General features: G+C 41.7%; 1 protein-coding gene across 1 annotated transcript; it reads left to right on the top strand.

The window, feature by feature from the left end:
* The first annotated feature begins 824 nt into the window (after positions 1–824).
* On the top strand, positions 825–17,720 carry LOC121606401 (protein HIRA). Its single transcript, XM_041936700.1, has 25 exons — positions 825–1,038; positions 2,752–2,814; positions 3,126–3,236; positions 4,848–4,938; positions 5,147–5,241; positions 6,704–6,799; positions 7,082–7,242; positions 7,467–7,634; positions 7,725–7,838; positions 8,188–8,258; positions 8,649–8,754; positions 9,016–9,237; positions 9,586–9,671; positions 10,616–10,816; positions 10,963–11,106; positions 11,191–11,407; positions 11,750–11,857; positions 12,643–12,791; positions 12,977–13,138; positions 13,398–13,456; positions 13,708–13,813; positions 14,019–14,141; positions 14,242–14,405; positions 14,493–14,581; positions 15,143–17,720. Exons 1-25 carry the CDS (start codon positions 1,002–1,004, stop codon positions 15,257–15,259), a joined length of 3,060 nt encoding a protein of 1,019 aa, XP_041792634.1. The 5' UTR covers positions 825–1,001; the 3' UTR covers positions 15,260–17,720.
* Positions 17,721–17,848: the final 128 nt, after the last annotated feature.

The following is a 17,848-nucleotide window of genomic DNA, read 5'->3' as shown; positions in this document are numbered from 1 at the left end:
TCTTGCTTATTTACAATGTTTTCTACCTCCTTAAACAAAAATGGCAATAGTAATAAAATTAATCCTGAAAAAAACAGAAACAAAGACAACTGATAAAGGAAATTACACAACAGACACTATTAAAATATACTTTTCTACTGAAAAAAGTTGAAAAACAGTCAACACAATTTGGCTTGGAATTAATTGTTCTTAAGTTCATTTCCTCGAATGTGAAATGTTCCAGGAAAATACAGAAATTTGATTAGAAAGATTTTGCAGCGCCACAATCCAAAGACAAGATCAGGCTCAGTTTACAAAAAGCAGTAAACACAAGTGGAGATATGTGTCTACAGAAAGAAGATAACACCTGCATTTGTTAACAATGGCAAAAAAAAAGAAAAAAAACATGTTTGGTATTCTCATTAGCTGTCTAACTGTCTCACGTGTTTATTCAAAGCAAATATTATTAAAAATTACTTACAACACCAACGCAATGCCCACTGCCTCCTCATACTTTTAAATTCTGAGTTTGCGCACTACAATGTCTATGACTTTTCAAAATAAAAACAGTACAAGACCATTTTACACCAACGTTACAAATTTTATATATATATTGGACTCAAGGTTAAATGATATCAGTAAACAAGGACATTAAATCAATGAAAACATGGTACCGACCGTTTTCTTGAATTATATCTTTAAAAAAGTTCCTTTCCTTGCGGTATTATTATGACAGCTGCCTCTAACGCTTTTCCGGTCCGCGGTCAAAAATAACGGAAACACTTCCTGAACTGCCTGGTGTCACCTCGCCTGTCGTCCGGAGCAGTCTGTCTGCTGCTGCTCGGCTCTGTGAGTCTGGGATGCTGCTGCAGAGATGGAGTTGAATCACAAAAACAACAAAGTGTCGGTCAGAGTTTGAGACAAAGGGAGTGGGGATAGCGTGAGTTCTCCGACTGAACTGATCGCTGGATGGATTGCTTGTTGAAAATAAGTTAGGAGGATATTTAAAAATCGGCTTGAAAATGAAGCTGCTGAAGCCGAGCTGGGTGAGCCACAACGGTAAGCTTGTGCAGGAATCTGTTGGACCAAGTTGGGCTTTTGTTGTCGGAGGGGGGTGAATTGATAGGGAGACATGATGGTGGTGGTCGACACTTGTGTGACTTGTTTGACTTGCTTGTCACTCACAGTCACTCATATATCAGACTTAATTCAACAACTGAACACTCAGCTGGTGTTTTTGTCATATCAATATCACTCCTCGCTGTTCCAAATGTATTGGTGTTTGCTAACCTTAGCTAGCTAGCTAGTTAGCCCCCCCCCCGGCTAGCTCAGATGCTCTCACGCTAGCTAACTTAACCTGCCAAATGATCCATTTTGAAGTTGCAGTCTTAAAGTGACGTCTTGTTTGATGTTTTTGACGTCCCATACGGCATTTTAGCAGACACATCTTATTTAGTGACAACAAACAAATTCGATATGGAGCCCAAAAAAAAGAGTATCTGTTGGTGAACTGTCCAAGCTGTCAGTTTGGAAAGTTAACCGATCGGGGAAATGGCCTGAACTGAGGGTGCAGCTAGATTTAACGATTGTTGTCATGAGATTAGAGTAAAGTAAACAGTGTTTAAGATTAGTCATTAAGTTGGTGAAGCATCCTACAGATGTGCAATTGTGTATCAAATTATCCCAGAAAACCAAATGGACGAGTGATACGTTCACATGCATTTTAATCAGAACTAACGGTCCATAACTATCAGGGTTTACAGTGAAACGGAGTCAGCAGACACACCTGTCTTTCAATACTAATGCCACTTTTGACATTCAAAATAACCAACTGGCAAACTCCTCTTTCCTGTGTAACTTAAAATGTTTTATTTCAGCATTTACTTACAGACATGGAGAAATGACAAAAGTAAAGACTGAAACAAAAGCTGCAGTCAAGTAACATAACGTAGGGCTGCTACTATGTTTTTGTTATCAATTTGTCAATACTTTTTATGATAATCTTAAAGTTAGTAGAGTTTCAATGATTTATTGATTAAGTAGATGTCAAATGTTAAATCAATCGGCAACTATTTTGATAATCTATTTATCAGTTGGGTTTTTTTTTAAGTCAAAATATTCTGATTCCAACCTCTTAAATTTGAGTATTTTCTGGTTTCCTCAATCCTCTATGGCTGTAACCTGAACGTCTTTGGGGTTTGGACCAAACAAGACATTTTAGGACGTCATCTTGGGCTTTGGGATGCACTGATCCATATTTTTCACTACTTCCTGATATTTTATAGACCAAACAATAATTGATTAATCGAGAAAATAATCAACAGATTAATCAACAATGAAAATAATCATTAGTTGCAGCCCCACAAATTAAAAACAGTTCATCAGTTCATCATTTTTTTCATTAAATAGTGAGACTTGCTCATTTCTCAGAACCCATTGTGACATTTTCAGATGTGTTGTTTTGTCTGACCAACATTCAAAACTCAATGATTGTCGGTTTCTAATGATGAAAAACAGAAAAGCGTCTTTTGACATTTCCGCACTGAAAACAATAATCACAATGGAATAACATATAGAGACACACGTAAGCAAACGTCAAGGGCTCTCACACTTTCCAAAACATTCAACTGAAAGAAATGTTTTCCAGTGTGCGTCTTGTTGACAGACATCAATGTTCTGTATTTTTAACATTATTATTATTATTAGTAGTAGTGGTAGTAGTGTTAGTAGTATTGATAAATATCATTAGATGCTAACATATGTGTTTCACAGGCAAACCCATATTTTCCGTCGACATCCACCCCGATGGGACAAAATTTGCAACCGGTGGGCAAGGTAAGACCAATACACCGAATCCGCTTCTGTCTTCTGAAATGGACATTTGTCCTTCTGATTGTGTGCAGTCCTTGATGTATTACTGAACTGTTGTGAGTTTTAAAACGCCCACTTCTGAATCTGTCTCACACCAAACTAAATGTCCACCTACAGCCTCAGATTTATTTTGCTGCCCATAACATGTTTTTTCATTCCTCAGAAGAGGTTTTAGATGAATACACAAAGATGTCTTTATCATTCCGTTATGAAACATTAAGTCAGGGGTGTATGGGTTGTTGCCATTTTTTTTCAAATATTGGCTTTGTTTTCAGGAGAGGATTCTGGCAAGGTGATGATCTGGAACATGGCGCCAGTTCTTAGAGAGGAGGACGAGAAGAACGAGAATATTCCCAAAATGCTTTGCCAGATGGACAATCACCTCGGTAATCAGCCGTATCTGTATTAGTTTTCATGTTGCTTCAAATAAGCCTGTTGAATGTTGAAATGTTTGGTTAACTGATATTTTTGTTGATGAATACATCCTTGTGAGCAGGTACCGCTGCTTTTCATATGCTGTTCTTTCTAAAACTTATACAACTTTACATACAGTTTCAAAATGTAACAAACACTGCTGCTGCCGCTTCTGCAGAGAAAAAATGGTTGGATTATCTGCCACTCTCTGTTTTTAGAACTACACTAACTACCAAACCATCATAGGTAGGACAAGAGGCTGGTCCTCATAGTGGCTGGGTGGGAACATACAAGGAAAGTAGTCTGTGGTAGAGTAGAGCTCAATAAAGAGGCTACAGAAAATATTGTTCTTACAGGTGATACACATGTAGCTGCACACTGCTGTGTGTAACATCAACCATGAGACTCAGTTCCACTGTTGACTTCAGAAAGGAAGCTGAAGGAAGCTTTTTACTACTGTCAGCATGCCACATTAAAAAGGCTCTACACGCCTATAGAACTTCATTCTACACAAAATGGACCCTCCGGCAGTTCATTAAAACACACACAGAGACCACATAATGGCACAGACAGTTTAAATGTTTCAAGTAAATAAAATACAATACACAAACTTTAATTGAGGCATCTTTAAGAAAAGTAGATAAAAGATTGTGTCTGTAAAACCTGAGTGCATGTGGGATACATGACTTACAAAAAATACATAAATATGCATTCTTTGTAGCCACTATCACTAAAAGGGCAGTTACATGTCACATTTTTATTCCACCGATACGACTGTTGGTTCTACTTAAAGTCGCAGTCTTCCCACCAGATGTGAGATGTGGACAGCATGAAAGCACTACCGAAGCATCCATCTGTTCAATCCTTGCTGACTCCAACCTCTGTAGTGCCGTTATTGTCTTTATAACCAGCCGTCCTGTCAAAGACACAGACAGAAGCTGGCTACAGGCTGATTGACACCAGAAAATCAATGAAACATCCATGAGAAACACAGAAGAAGAAAATAGCATGGTTTTATTGATGTTTTACTTAATTAGTAAAAGCAGTAGCTCTGTATTCCCCTAAACAGACCCTGACTCTCATAGTGGGGACTTGCTCAATCATTATTGATTAACAGTTAAGAGTAAAGAAGACTCCAGGAAGGAAGGCATAAAAAAACACTCAAAGAAACACTGCTACTGTGGATTTAGACAACTTCTATAAAAAATTACATGAATTGCATTTCTCTTTTTTAGTGTTGATGTTGTCGCTCTCTGGTCCTGACTTATTCTGACCTGCCAAATATCTTCCCAGAAGTTTCAAACTCAATTCAACATGCAGGCAAACATTGCTTCTCTATTTTCCCACAAACAGGCACCAAAACAGATTAAAATGACCTCACCTGTCCTACACTACGACTGACACCACACAAGCTGCTGCAGTGTGCAAGAACACAATAAATGTACAAACAGATTAACAGGGAGATCATTTTGCAATGCAGGTGACATTAGTGGCCACTGTAACAGACAGCCTTGTCGGCACAAATTCATGATGCAAGTTATATTTATGACCGTAGTGAACAGTTACAGTGTTTGTCTCTGCAGCATGTGTGAACTGTGTGCGCTGGTCGAACAACGGGCTGTACCTGGCATCAGGAGGAGACGACAAGCTGGTCATGGTGTGGAAGAGAGCTGCGTATGTATAGACAGACACACGCACAAATACTGTGAAAATACTCATGATGTACTTTAGAAAGTAAAGTTGCATATTTAGATCAATTTTTGGTTATTTTCCACCACCGACAGGGATGTAAATTTCAGTGAAATGTTTAAGGTTTGTGCTGTTTGTGTTTTGAATAGTCAGAGGTGTTTGATTTTGACCACATCTGTGTTTTTGTTGGTAGATTCATCGGCCCGAGCACAGTGTTCGGGTCAAGCAGTAAACTGGCCAATGTGGAGCAGTGGCGGTGCGTCACCATCCTGAGGAACCACACTGGAGGTGAGATGCGCACATGACACACCTCAATATGTGTGCACACACAACTTATCTACAAAATACATAAAGACATGGGCGGATCTACCAGGGTGGCATAGGGTGGCTAAAACAAAGCTGTGCCACCCCAATTTGCAATGACGAATTAGACATTTACGATTGAGAAACTCCAATGTCTGCACTTTTTTCTTCTTTTTTTTCTGTTTTTCTATCTTTGTTTTGGCAACTGAGAAAATCTGATATCACCTTTAATAAAACCTAGTGTGAGAAAAAAAGTTTCAAATTTAACACTGGTGTAAATGGCATAAATCCAGCTGAACAGGAAGCAGTGTTGTAGTTTTTTAATGTATCTTCTTTTGTATATACATTATAAAACTGTCCAGAAAGGCCCTGTATGAACCAACTCACAAAAACATCAAAATAATCAGTAAACACCTCATCTATCAAAAAATGTTCAAGCTACAGAGGGAGAAATGGAGAGAATGCGTGTTCTCAGTAAAGAATAAAAGTGATGTCCAGTGCCGGGACCTATTTATTTCCACACAGTGTATTTATGCTCACCTTAGTACAGCTCAGTCCATTGATCTTCATGGGTAAGCTTTTCTCTGAATAGTTTCTTCTTGTACAAATGCTGCCTGCAACGCTGCCACTCTGACACAGTCAAAAACTGTTTGCTTCCTTTAATGCCTTTCCCATGATAATGCCCCATCTACAGTAGTGTTACCATACTTCTATCTCCTAATAATAAGTACTGTGCTGTGTGAAGTGTTTCACATGAAACTTCAAATGAGATTAAGTTTGTCTTTATGAGTTTGTAAATGGCAGCCTGTGCCCGTATGTAGTGTGTACATCCTGTTTCATCAAACTATTAAATTCAGTATCTATACATCTGTCATATGTTGCCACCCCTCAAAAACGCCTGCCCCCTTCTCGCCACCCCATATATATTTTTCTAGATCCACCCCTGCATAAAGAGTACATTGAAAACACACAAAAACACAGAGGTACACAACAACATACCTACAAACACATTTACACATCAGAGACTGTCTTGATGTGTAGTAAGTTATGTATACATTCATGTTACTCACTATAATGCATTGTGTGAATCCTCACATGTGTCCAGTGCATTTCTTTCCTCATAATACATTTGCAAAGCCATACTAGAGATTTACAGTATTTTAAATCCAGCATTGTTTGCTTTCATGTTTACCAGCTTTCGCTGTTCTTCCCTGGCTTTGCTGGTCTATTGTTACATATCTTGGTGTCTTGCCACCACGTCTAGATCAGTCAAACAGTGTGAAACCATTGGCAGGAATGTGCGTCCTTGTGTGTGTGCACAAGATAAGCAAAACGGTGACCCACTCATAGAAAAACCAGTCCATAGCGCTACCAGAGATCAAAAACTCACACAGTAACACGTCTCCTGACTCAGGCAGTGATTTCATTGCGTGTGCTTTGTTTGCAGATGTGATGGATGTGGCGTGGTCTCCTCATGACGTGTGGCTGGCCTCCTGCAGCGTGGACAACACCATCGTCATCTGGAATGCTCGCAAATTTCCAGGTAGGAGACACTGAAACCAGACCTCACCCTGTCGTTAGCATCACAGCTGAAAAGAAATGGATAACTCATTAAATGCAAACATGAACCAATCCAAACACGGAATTAAAAGAAGCATTTATAATAATACAACATTTTGCACGGCCCCACTTGACCTTGACCCTGTTATTTTTTGTTTCTTAAAAGTGAGCCCCTGACACTACCCAGCATATCCTGCTCATAGCAGGAAGACATTTCTCTCTTGTCAGCTTGTCATCAATGTCTCTGTCCTCTCTGTCTCTCCAGAGATGGTGACGTGTCTGCGGGGACACACTGGGTTGGTTAAAGGTCTGACGTGGGATCCAGTGGGGAAGTACATTGCCTCCCAGGCCGATGACCACAGTCTCAAAGTGTGGAGGACAGTGGACTGGCAGATGGACGCCAACATCACCAAACCCTTCAGCGAGGTCAGTCGCTGTCAGCCGTGTGTTATGATTCTGTGGGAGCACGTGGTTGACATTGTTATGGCATTGTTACATGGAAACATCTGGACTTATAATGTAATTTCATGCATTTATTCAGGTCTTTTGATTTGTCACATGTCTGTTTGTTTTCCTGCCAGTTCTGCGACATGTGCAGTTTCACCACTGTGGGTTTGAATAACTTTCTCTCTTCTCTCTCCGTGTCTCAGTGCGGTGGTACGACCCACGTCCTGCGTCTGTCCTGGTCTCCAGACGGTCAGTACCTGGTGTCGGCTCACGCCATGAACAACTCTGGTCCCACTGCTCAGATCGTGGAGAGAGACGGCTGGAAGACTAATATGGACTTTGTGGGCCACCGTAAAGCAGTCACTGTGGTGGTAAGGTTGTAGCCACATGTTCAGCCTTTAAATGCATAATTCACGCAAAATCTGTCTGTGTAGCCATGGATCTGGTTTCTTTCTCTGTAGAAATTCAACCCAAAGATCTTTAAGAAGAAGCAGAAGAACGGCAGCTCTCCAAAACCCAGCTGTCCGTACTGCTGCTGCGCTGTCGGCAGCAAAGACCGATCGCTCTCCGTCTGGGTCAGTTCACGCTTCACTTTCTTTTACACTGGATAGAAAATGGTCAGCCATGTAAGTCTTTTTCAGTGTTTGATCTATTGAGTATGAAACGCATCCACAGAGATAATCCATCTCAGGAAATATAACAACTCTCTCATTTGTCTTTATTTCACTGAGCCGAGAGATTTTTGTTTCATTTTTGCAGAGACAAAAAAGTAGATGTCAGAGGTGTCAGTGGTTTCAATAAAGCCTACCCATCAACCTTTCTTAAATGGCCTTAAAATAACCCCATTTTCCTTACTGTGTAGAGGATAAACATATGAAGGGTTCCCAACAGTACTAATGCTGGCTGTCTGTTTCTCCCCCTCAGCTGACCTCTCTGAAGCGCCCCCTGGTGGTCATCCATGATCTGTTTGATAAATCGATCATGGACATTTCCTGGTGAGTTTTAGACAGACATTATGTGGTCAACCACACATTAGTGTCGCCCTCCTTGAGCTGGCTGGCTTGTGACTGAGACTTCACATTAATGTGCCATCACTCACATAACAACTGCTCCTTCAAGTTCTGAGACAGTTTTACAAATTTAAACATCTTCATGGTTTAATTCATTCTGAATAGAAACCGTGATCCCTTGATCTTGTTTGCAAATGTCTGTTTTTACAGACAATCTGTGGATTGTCAGGACATTTTCTGTTGCAGTGCCACAGTTGGCCACAGGGAGAAGGCTGACTCTCCATGGTGTTATGCTAATGAAGAAGATTATAAGACATCACTTGTACACCCCTCTGTATCTCTTAGCTTGATACATGTTTTGTGTGTGTGTGTCAGGACTCTGACAGGTCTGGGGATGTTGGTGTGTTCAATGGATGGCACTGTGGCCTATTTGGACTTCTCATTGGATGAACTGGGAGACCCGCTGAGCGAGGAAGAGAAGGTTAGACACACATCATGGAGTCACATGTGGCATCTGGCTCATCGTGTTCTGTTCATCTGACTGTACTGACTGCACACAAGCCAAAAAATAGTTTATTTCCTCAATAAAACAAATTACCCCTAGATCATGTTTTGGACTCAGCATCATTTCAGTCAAGTCAGTCTCCTCTTCTGTATGTCATGAGTTCCCAACCTGTATGCTTGTTTTCATTCAGCCCGTTCAATCAATCAAACCTCTTCTCTGTCTTCATCTGTCGTACAGAACAGCATCCACCAGAACATCTACGGTAAGAGTCTGGCCATAACCAGCACAGAGGCTCAGCTTTCCACCACCATCATAGAGAACCCAGAGATGCTCAAATACCAGCAAGAGCGACAAAACTCGGCCCAGGCCAACTCAGGACCACGCAGTGCTGGGCCTGAATCCTCAGCCCCCAAACTCAACAGCATGATGAACGGAGAGTCTCTGGAGGACATCAGGAAGGTGGGAAACTGAAATGTAACATCCAGCAGAGTTATGGACCCTGCATGGATTAATGCAGAAATCTGCAGTAATTTAAGATTCATTTTGCAAGGAAAAGACATCTAGAATTTATTGATACAGAGACTAAATACAGTCCATGAAATTGTTTTAGAAATAGTCAAGTCAAACATAGGAGAACACATGATATAGACCAACTTGATACCAGCACATATTCAAGTATCAGTGATTTAGTAGATCCATATTTATGGTGTGCTCTTCTTTTCTCAGAGCTCCATTTTCGAAAGCTAAACAAAACAATGATATCCTTGGAGCTTAAATTTCTTGGATGTTTCTTTTGTCGTCTGGCAGAACCTTCTGAAGAAGCAGGTGGAGACAAGAACCGCAGACGGCAGACGACGAATCACACCGCTCTGTATCGCTCAGCTGGACACAGGGTAAGAAAACACCGGATTTTCACCGGTGGACAGAGTGGCTGGAATATTGTTTGGAAAAGCAAGGGCATTGGATACTACAAAAACTAAAACCACATTAAAAGCTGAATCAGTAAATTACAACAGATATTAGACACATCCACGATATTAAAAATGGTAAAGGAGACGTCGGGTGGAGCAAAGCACACATTGTCCGTTAGTGAAGAAAAGTGAGGCTGTTTAATCCCTTGTACAGCTCATCTTTCACTCCAGCCAGCAACCATGCCTCACATCAAGAGGCTGTCATGTAATTCAGTGTGTATGTTGTTAAGTGTGTTAAGCCTGATGAACCTGCATCCTTATTTGAAAGAGAAACAAAATAACGCTGCTTCTGACGATTGTTAAATGCCAGGAGAGAGATCTGCCTGCACTCCTAGAAAAAGAAAAAAAGTCAAACCTCTCCACCCCAACAGGTCTGATATTCACTCAGGGGTAATTAGACCTGATCCGAAACGTGGCAGACTATGACAGGACCCAACAGAGAGAGGCAGCAGCATGATGCACAAGCAGTTAATGAGCAGCAGAAGTGGATAACAGCAGCAGTACATCTTCACAGTTCACTCCGTTCCTCAAAGAACATACTTTTCTCCTGATGATCATGATGATGGTGATGATGACACCACGTGATCAGAGCTGACAGAGGTTGAATATTACTGGGGTATCAGAAATACTCACACACAGACCCAGGACTGGAATCTGTCAGATCAGATCTGATTAGACTGAATATAATATTGATCGGGCCTGACCCGGGTTGCATAACGGTCTCTTCTAGTTACCAGGAACTGAGAGGACTCTTGAAGACCTCTACTTGAGTCAGAGTGACCCCCAGCTCATGTTCTAGCAGTAGTCGCTGTAGTATAGAAAACATATAAAAACAGCAGTGGATCACTGTCCCTCTTTGTCTGCAGGGATTTCTCGCCGGCTCTGTTCAACAGCGCTCCCATCTTGCCCTCTGGCTCCTCCATGTCCAACCAGCTCACCTCGCAGCTTAGCTCCGACTCCAGCCCAGGACAGGCCTCTTCTCTGGGGCTGAGGCCCAGCCACGACCCCATGCTCACCTCGCCTCCACCCAGCAGTGCTGCCAAGGGCCTGGAGGACAACAAGGATGGGTACAAGCAGAGAGCAAGCTGTTACTTTTCTGTTCCACCCTCTTTGTTTTTTTGTTTTTTTTGAGATGTTATAGCCGTGTCTTTTTGCTTCTCCTTCTCCTCATTCCCTCCTTCTCTTCTTCTTTCCTGGTTTCCTCATGGTTCAGGGTGAAGCCATGTCTGCTGCTCACTTCAGCCTCCAAGATTGAGCCAATGAAAGCTTTGGACTCCAGGTTCACAGAAAGGTCAAAGGCCACGCCGGGGGTCACAGCCGTCATCTCCTCCACCACTGGACTCACACCTCTAGACAGGTGCCTGACTCGGTATAAGTGAAGCAGTTGAGATGCGCAAGTTGGACAACATGGAAAGTGTTGACTTTTCTTTTGGTCCAACAGGCAAAAAGATAACATCTCCGCCCTGAAAGACATAAAATCCAAAGAGGACACCAGCAGCGACAGCGAGGACAAGATGGCCGCCATCAACAAAAACCTGACGTTCAGCAAGAGGAAACCCGAGCTGCTGATGGACGGAGGAGAGGTGGTGGAGAAGAGGAAGAAGGGTCGGCCCAGGAAAGACAAGATGGCTGCTCCTATTGCCCAGCCCTTCACTCAGGTAGAGAGATGGAGGGAAAAGATGAACGGGTAGAGTGTCAGTGATCTGATACGTCATTCAATTCCAAGAGATCCATTCAATTCATTTAGAAAAACATTGATAAACAAAAGGAAGAACATATTTAGTTTGTGGGAATATTTGTTGTCTCTGTGGTTCCAGTCAAATCCTCTTTTTCATTTGATACATTTTACACAAGAAATATTTCAAATCTAACAGCTTTGAAAAAAAGGGCTAAGAATTAAATAGCAAGTAGGATTACAAATGTGTTGTAAAAGCTCCTGGAGCACAGACGTCCTTGGAATAGAGAAATAAAAGAGGTTTTGTCCCTACTCTTCCTGTCAGATAACTCCCCCAGCAGAGAAGGAGCCCAGCAGGGTGGCAGCTCCTCCAGCTGCTGCAGCTGCTCTCAAACTACCAACACCGAGTATAAAGAAGGCCTTCAGTCTGCAGGTAACACACTCTGCGCGTGTGTGCACGCTCTTCTCTGAATCCGTTTTTGAAACAGACCCGCTTTTTAAGTACAGTTTGCTGCTCGCTGTGGAGCTGCTCCTCATCTTGAATTGCACCTACTATATATTCCCTTTCCCCCACCTCATCACCTACAGAGTGTAATACTGACAGTAACAATTGCCATTTGTTTTTAAAGCAAAGCAATAATTTTTAAATGTTTGACTGCTTGGATTGTGTGTTTTAACTGGCCAAGTGGTGTGATTGCAAGCGAAGATAGATAGATAGATAGATACTTTATCAATCTCCAAAGAGAAATTGATAAAATGATTGAAAAGCATTTTGTATTCTTACTAGAACTAAAATGCAAACTTCTGCCTCTTTTCAATAATAAACCATGACATGATTATTTATATATACCTCCCTCTGTTGGTAACCAGTAGAAACTGCAACAACATGAACAGAATCTGTTTGTGAAAGTCTCTTGTCTTCTTTGTCTCTTCCCACACATAATTCCTGATGTTCCTATTTAAAGTTTGTTCAGATGATAGTTTAACATTTAACAAACAAAAATTGCACATCATCTTGAAAGAGAGAAGAAACAATTTTCATGCATCTCAATGATATTTTTGTGTCACCACCTGTTATGATATGCTCAGACAGATCAAATTAAGGAAGGTCACTTTGTATAGACCACCCGTATTAATGCCATGTCAGGATGAGACTGTTTTTCACAGACCTGTTGAACTGCAAGTGGAATGCTTGTATGTGTGTGTGCGTGTGCGTAGGTGAGCATGGAGCCGTCAGTGTTCCTGGAGGTGGAGAACGAGGTATCGGTGGTCGCAGGTTCGAGGCTCAGCCAGCTGCGATGCTCCAGAGATGGACGGGACTGGAACACACTGCTGCCCAGCTCGGTGGTCACTGCAGCGGGGAGCAGGTAGAAGCCTCCGCTGACATGTCTTCGTTGTGATGAAAATGGATAGAGCTCGTCTTTGTACTTGAATTGTTTCACTCGCACCACTGTGGAATAACACTGTTTCATATAAGGTTAATTATTATTGTTGTATATATAACCAAATGAACTACACTAAACCAGTTCTTCCTGCTCTTCCTCCTCCACAGTGACGTCCTCGCCGTCGCCTGTCAGGACAGGATGTTGTCGGTGTTCTCTTCCTGTGGGCGGCGGCTCCTGCCGGCCATCCAGCTGGCCACCCCTGCGTCAGCTCTGCACTGCTCCGCCCACTTCGTCATGGTTCTGACCGCTGGAGCGACGCTGTCCGTCTGGTCAGTGCTCATATATTCTGTTAGAAATGTCACATGGTTGATTTTTCTAGACTTGATCTGTTATTTTCCCACCCGTGTAAACAGATTCAAAGCATAATCTTTTATAAGAATTCCAGATATTTATATGTTGAGAGAAACACTGATTTAAATTGACGTCCATGTTTAGTTGTTTTCTTCCATCCCGGCTGATGGAGAGGCGGTTTCAGTCGAGGGTTTTCATGTAACGTTATGTGTCTTTGTGTTTTCTGTCTGTGTGCAGGGACGTTCAGAAACAGAAGGCTCTAGTGAAGAACGAGTCTCTGCTGACCATTTTATCAGGTGAGACACGAGCATATTCCAATAAACTCCCCCTGGAAATAAATATGTATTCTGAAATGTTGAACGATCCCTTTAAAAATATATTTAACACATGATTTAAAAAAAAAAAGAGTTTAGTTGATGACTGTGAGATTTTACATGAAGATGGTATCAAACCACATAATAGTGGTGTACATATATATGTGTGTGTGTGTGTGTGTGTCTCATCACAGTCATGCTGCTCTTCCTAACAACATTTTGTTTGTCTGTAGGTGCTGACATCACAGTTTCTCAGTCTCTGCTGACTCAGCAGGGAGTTCCAGTCATTGGGCTGTCCAACGGGAAGTCTTACTGCTTCAGCTTGTCACTGGAGACATGGTGAGAAACTAGAGAGTGGAAACACAGTCTGACCAAGAAACACTGACACAGCTGCTACTAATAACACTGATGATGAGTTTGGTTATATTATGAAGTTATTGTAGTGATTGATGCTGCGGTGAATACGTAACTAAACTGCAAGACATCCATCGGGGACACTAACTAAATGATTTCCAATATAACAATTGCACTCTGTCTCTCTCAGGACTCTGATAGCAGATAAAGGAGACTCTCTGGTCCAGTGTGCTGACTTTAGGAGCTGCCTGCCTACCCATGATGCACCTGTGTCCTCAGGGCCACTGGCTGTCATGCAGGGACGCAACCTTAAGTAAGACAATGATATTTTCATTTCCCTGTCTTACCACCAGTTCATACTCTAGATAAAATATGAAAAAGCAGCAAATAAAAAATCTCGGTGGTCCCCGCAGTGCTGGTCGTCTGGCATCCCGCCTCTCCTCCACCCCTCACCACCTGCAACAGAGCATGACGCTGGCATTCCTGGAGAACCAGCTGGCGTCTGCTCTGACTCTGCAGTCAGCGCAGGAGTATCGCTACTGGCTGCTCATCTATGCCCGCTTCCTCGTCAACGAAGGTACCTCACGATCACTATACTGACCGACGAGAGTAATAAAACACCAACAGTTTGATACTGAGACTGTCCCTGTCCCTGTCCTTCCAGGCTCAGAGTATCGTCTCAGAGAGCTCTGTAAGGAGCTGCTGGGCCCTGTCCACAAATCAGCAGCTACAGCCTGGGAGCCCACCACTCTGGTATGACCCTCCACTGTCGGCTTAAAACTTTTCTGATTGTTTTCACAAAGTTTCCCTTCCACACATCAAAAAAGTCAATGTCCACATCTTCCTCCTGTCTAACGCTGTTTTGCCTCCTGTGGCTCTGTCTCTGATCTCTTCTTTTTGATTTTCATTACTGCTAACAAAGTTATTGCTCATTCATTTAAAATCTCATGCTCTGATGATCATGCAGTCATCTGACAACTGAAATATATGTGTGTATATCTCTGACTGTAGCTACTAAAGGAAACAAATCAGAAAAACACCATTAGAGCAATTATTTGCTATTTTTGCTAATGAAACGATTATTCGATTATCAGAAATGTTGTTAATGGATTTGTTCTTGATAAACTAATCGGATAATTCTTCCTGTACTGCATCATTCATGCTTTATCATATTGTGAACACTGCAGTCCTGTTTTGACCTGTGCAAACAAATCTCTTCAAGCTAATATGTGAGCCACAGCTGGCTCTGCCGCCACACCACCGGCTGCGGACTTGTTGCTAACTGTTTGTTGTCATTGTTTTCTGTGTGTTCAGGGTCTGCGTAAGCGGGAGTTGCTGCGGGAGGTTTTACCTGTCATCGGTGAAAACCTGCGATTCCAGAGACTGTTCACCGAATACCAGGACCAGCTGGAGCTGCTGCGCAACAAATAGCACGCACTGCTACACACACACACAGATTGACACACACACACACACAAAGACTGACACAAATACACACTTGAACTCATCATGAAACCGATCTGGTTCGTCCCGGCTCTGCTCAGTTCGGGTAAACTCTGACTGCTTTCCTCCACTTGAGGAGCTTGAAACACTGTTCTGGCTGCAGAGCACATCCTGAGTGGTTTTTTTGAGGACTTCAATAACAGCCAGTCCCTTTGGACTTCTCAGTGCTGTCGCTCACTGGGGAAATGTGGGTGCTTAGTGTTTTTTTTTATCACAACTTCAGTTTGAACTGTCATTTTGTCTTTTTTCCTGCTAAATGTGTTTTCTCTGGCCTATGCACCTCTCCTGCACTCCTAATCATGAACTTCAAAAGACAAACTTAAGAGAGACTGTGATGGAAAGGTCACAGGTCCGAGTCCTGCCACGTGCAGGATCAGCAGCTGTGTGTGTCCTGTTGAAGCGCTCTCGAGTCTGTTTCCCTCCTCAGAGAGAAAGCAGAGGTGAGACACTCATACAAGAAAAATCTAAATCAGAATGGATGTAAAGGAGCAATATGCTTGTACCAAAGTGATGCCTTTATGTGTAGAAATATCCACACACCTGTATGTGCAAGGTGAAGGAAACGAAGGACATCCAGACGAAGGTTCAATCGGGTTTTTAAAGGTTGATGATGATACATCTTAACTGAAACCGCCAACGAGTGAAGTGTTGAGAAAACTCGCTGGCTTTAAATGTGACGATGCTAAGACCAAAATGTGAAGCCACAGTGGAAAAAGATAACAAAATTTACATCAGCTCTGGAAATGTAATTTCTATACTGAAAATACAGGCTGGACCTCTGGGAAATGGAGTCAGAAGGGATCTGAGACTTTTTGAAAAAAAGTTAGCCTTTTTGTCACATTGCAGCTGATTGTAACCCACAAAAGCATCCATATGAAAGTCAAAGAATACATTTAGCAGCTCAGATGTTAAAATAACAGGAAGCACAGCAGCCACACTTTGGATTGTGACTGAATTTAAATAAAAAAAAAAGAAAAAGAAATTGCCAAACATTCACATAATATCAGACTGAATAAAAAAAAAACAGATGTTGCGGCAGTGCAGGAATCCCTTGTAGTTGCACAGTGACATGGATTAGTCACATCTTGGTCTGCAATTCTTTTAGACATCAGTCTAAGCTGTCCATACTAGACGCCATTATTAAACAGCTGTAGTCAAAGTCACAGTCTTCTACGTGATGATCCATGATCCATTTTGTCACTCAAACTTCATCAGCGCCTCTAAAATCAAGATAATCAAATCTTTTGAAGCTGTTTTGTCAACCAAGAATCTATGAGTGTGCTTAAAAAGTTTATAATGTGTTGAATGAATGAATTTAGCACCAAACTCAGTTTTCAGGCAGAGCTTAACCTTTATCATAACGTCTCAGATTATATTATGTTCACTGTTAACCTTATTGTCATCTCCTCCTGCTCGTCTGCAGGTATTTAGGAAGAAAACATGCAGAAATGCAGGAAAGCAGTTATTTTCTTCTAAATACACAAAACCTGAACAATTAATCCTATGGTCTACACGTTTCTCTAAACTTTTTGAACTTCTTTTACTGTAAACTTGTGCCACAGTCCAAACAGATTGATTGTAAATATCAGCTGCTTGAGGGAATCATGCTAATGTCAGCCTTCCTGAGCGCCAGTGTCTCCCACTTGTCTTTGCAAATCTGTACGCAGGCCTCTGAGGTAACAAAATTCTCCATCATGTCTAGTTTCACAAACATTATCAACTCTGCTCACAACATCTGGTGCAGCTTTTGTGCTCATTAAATCCAACAAAAATGGTTTCTCAGTTAAACATGCGATCGCAGGATTGTCTTATTGTTCCTGAGATGGTTTCATCAGACCAGGGAAATAACCAGATTCTCTTTGCTGTACCCGTCTTTATGTTTATCTCTGTTGCCAGGCAAAAACCACTGCTAAGACATTTGTTTTTTGGGACTGAGTGGGGAAAAGTTTGTCTGACATCCATTAACTTGACTTTTTAACAGGTTTCAAAGGTCATGAAACCCAACAACACCTCCGTGTACTTTAAGAAGATTCACTTGTGTTTAGGCTTTTTGTCTACAGCAGCAGTGATGCACTCCTCTGCCAGTTCATTGTGTGTATATATAAATGGAGAGTGTGAGCTTAGAAAGCTTGTTCACTGCTGTAACTTACTGCACGGTGTGGAGAGCAGCACTGAGGCAGACACACACACACAAGTCCACAGGGAGGATTTATCCTCTTTCTTCCTTCATTTCTTTTTTCTTCTCTTGTTCATCTCTTGTTTATTTTGCTGTTAGTCATTTTTAAATGTTTGTACAAGCCAATTTTTTGTTTCCATTTTCTATAAGAAAAAGAAAAAGCTGAAAATTTGCTTTTGAGGAAAAGAAAGTGAAAAATAAATAAGGAACAGATGGGTTTTGGTAATTACGTGTCTGGTACTTCACTGTGTGTGTGCGTGTGTCTACAGTTTGTTTAACATGCACCTTTCTTTGTGAAATATTAATCTAAACACACTGTATATATTGTATGTAGACAAATA

This window comes from Chelmon rostratus, chromosome 5 (genome assembly GCF_017976325.1).
Source record: "Chelmon rostratus isolate fCheRos1 chromosome 5, fCheRos1.pri, whole genome shotgun sequence".
Classification (NCBI taxonomy): Eukaryota; Metazoa; Chordata; class Actinopteri; order Chaetodontiformes; family Chaetodontidae; genus Chelmon; species Chelmon rostratus.
Note: the sequence above shows the minus strand (reverse complement) of the source record. Positions and strands in the feature narration are given on the sequence as shown.

What these genes read in the sequence shown, in the direction of transcription:
- LOC121606401 (XM_041936700.1), top strand. Translation starts at nt 1,002, where the DNA reads ATGAAGCTGCTGAAGCCGAGCTGGGTGAGCCACAACG. An exon ending in GAGCTGGGTGAGCCACAACG is followed by an intron (nt 1,039 to 2,751) that starts GTAAGCTTGTGC and finishes TGTGTTTCACAG; the next exon opens with GCAAACCCATATTTTCCGTC. An exon ending in AGCTTGTCACTGGAGACATG is followed by an intron (nt 13,814 to 14,018) that starts GTGAGAAACTAG and finishes TGTCTCTCTCAG; the next exon opens with GACTCTGATAGCAGATAAAG.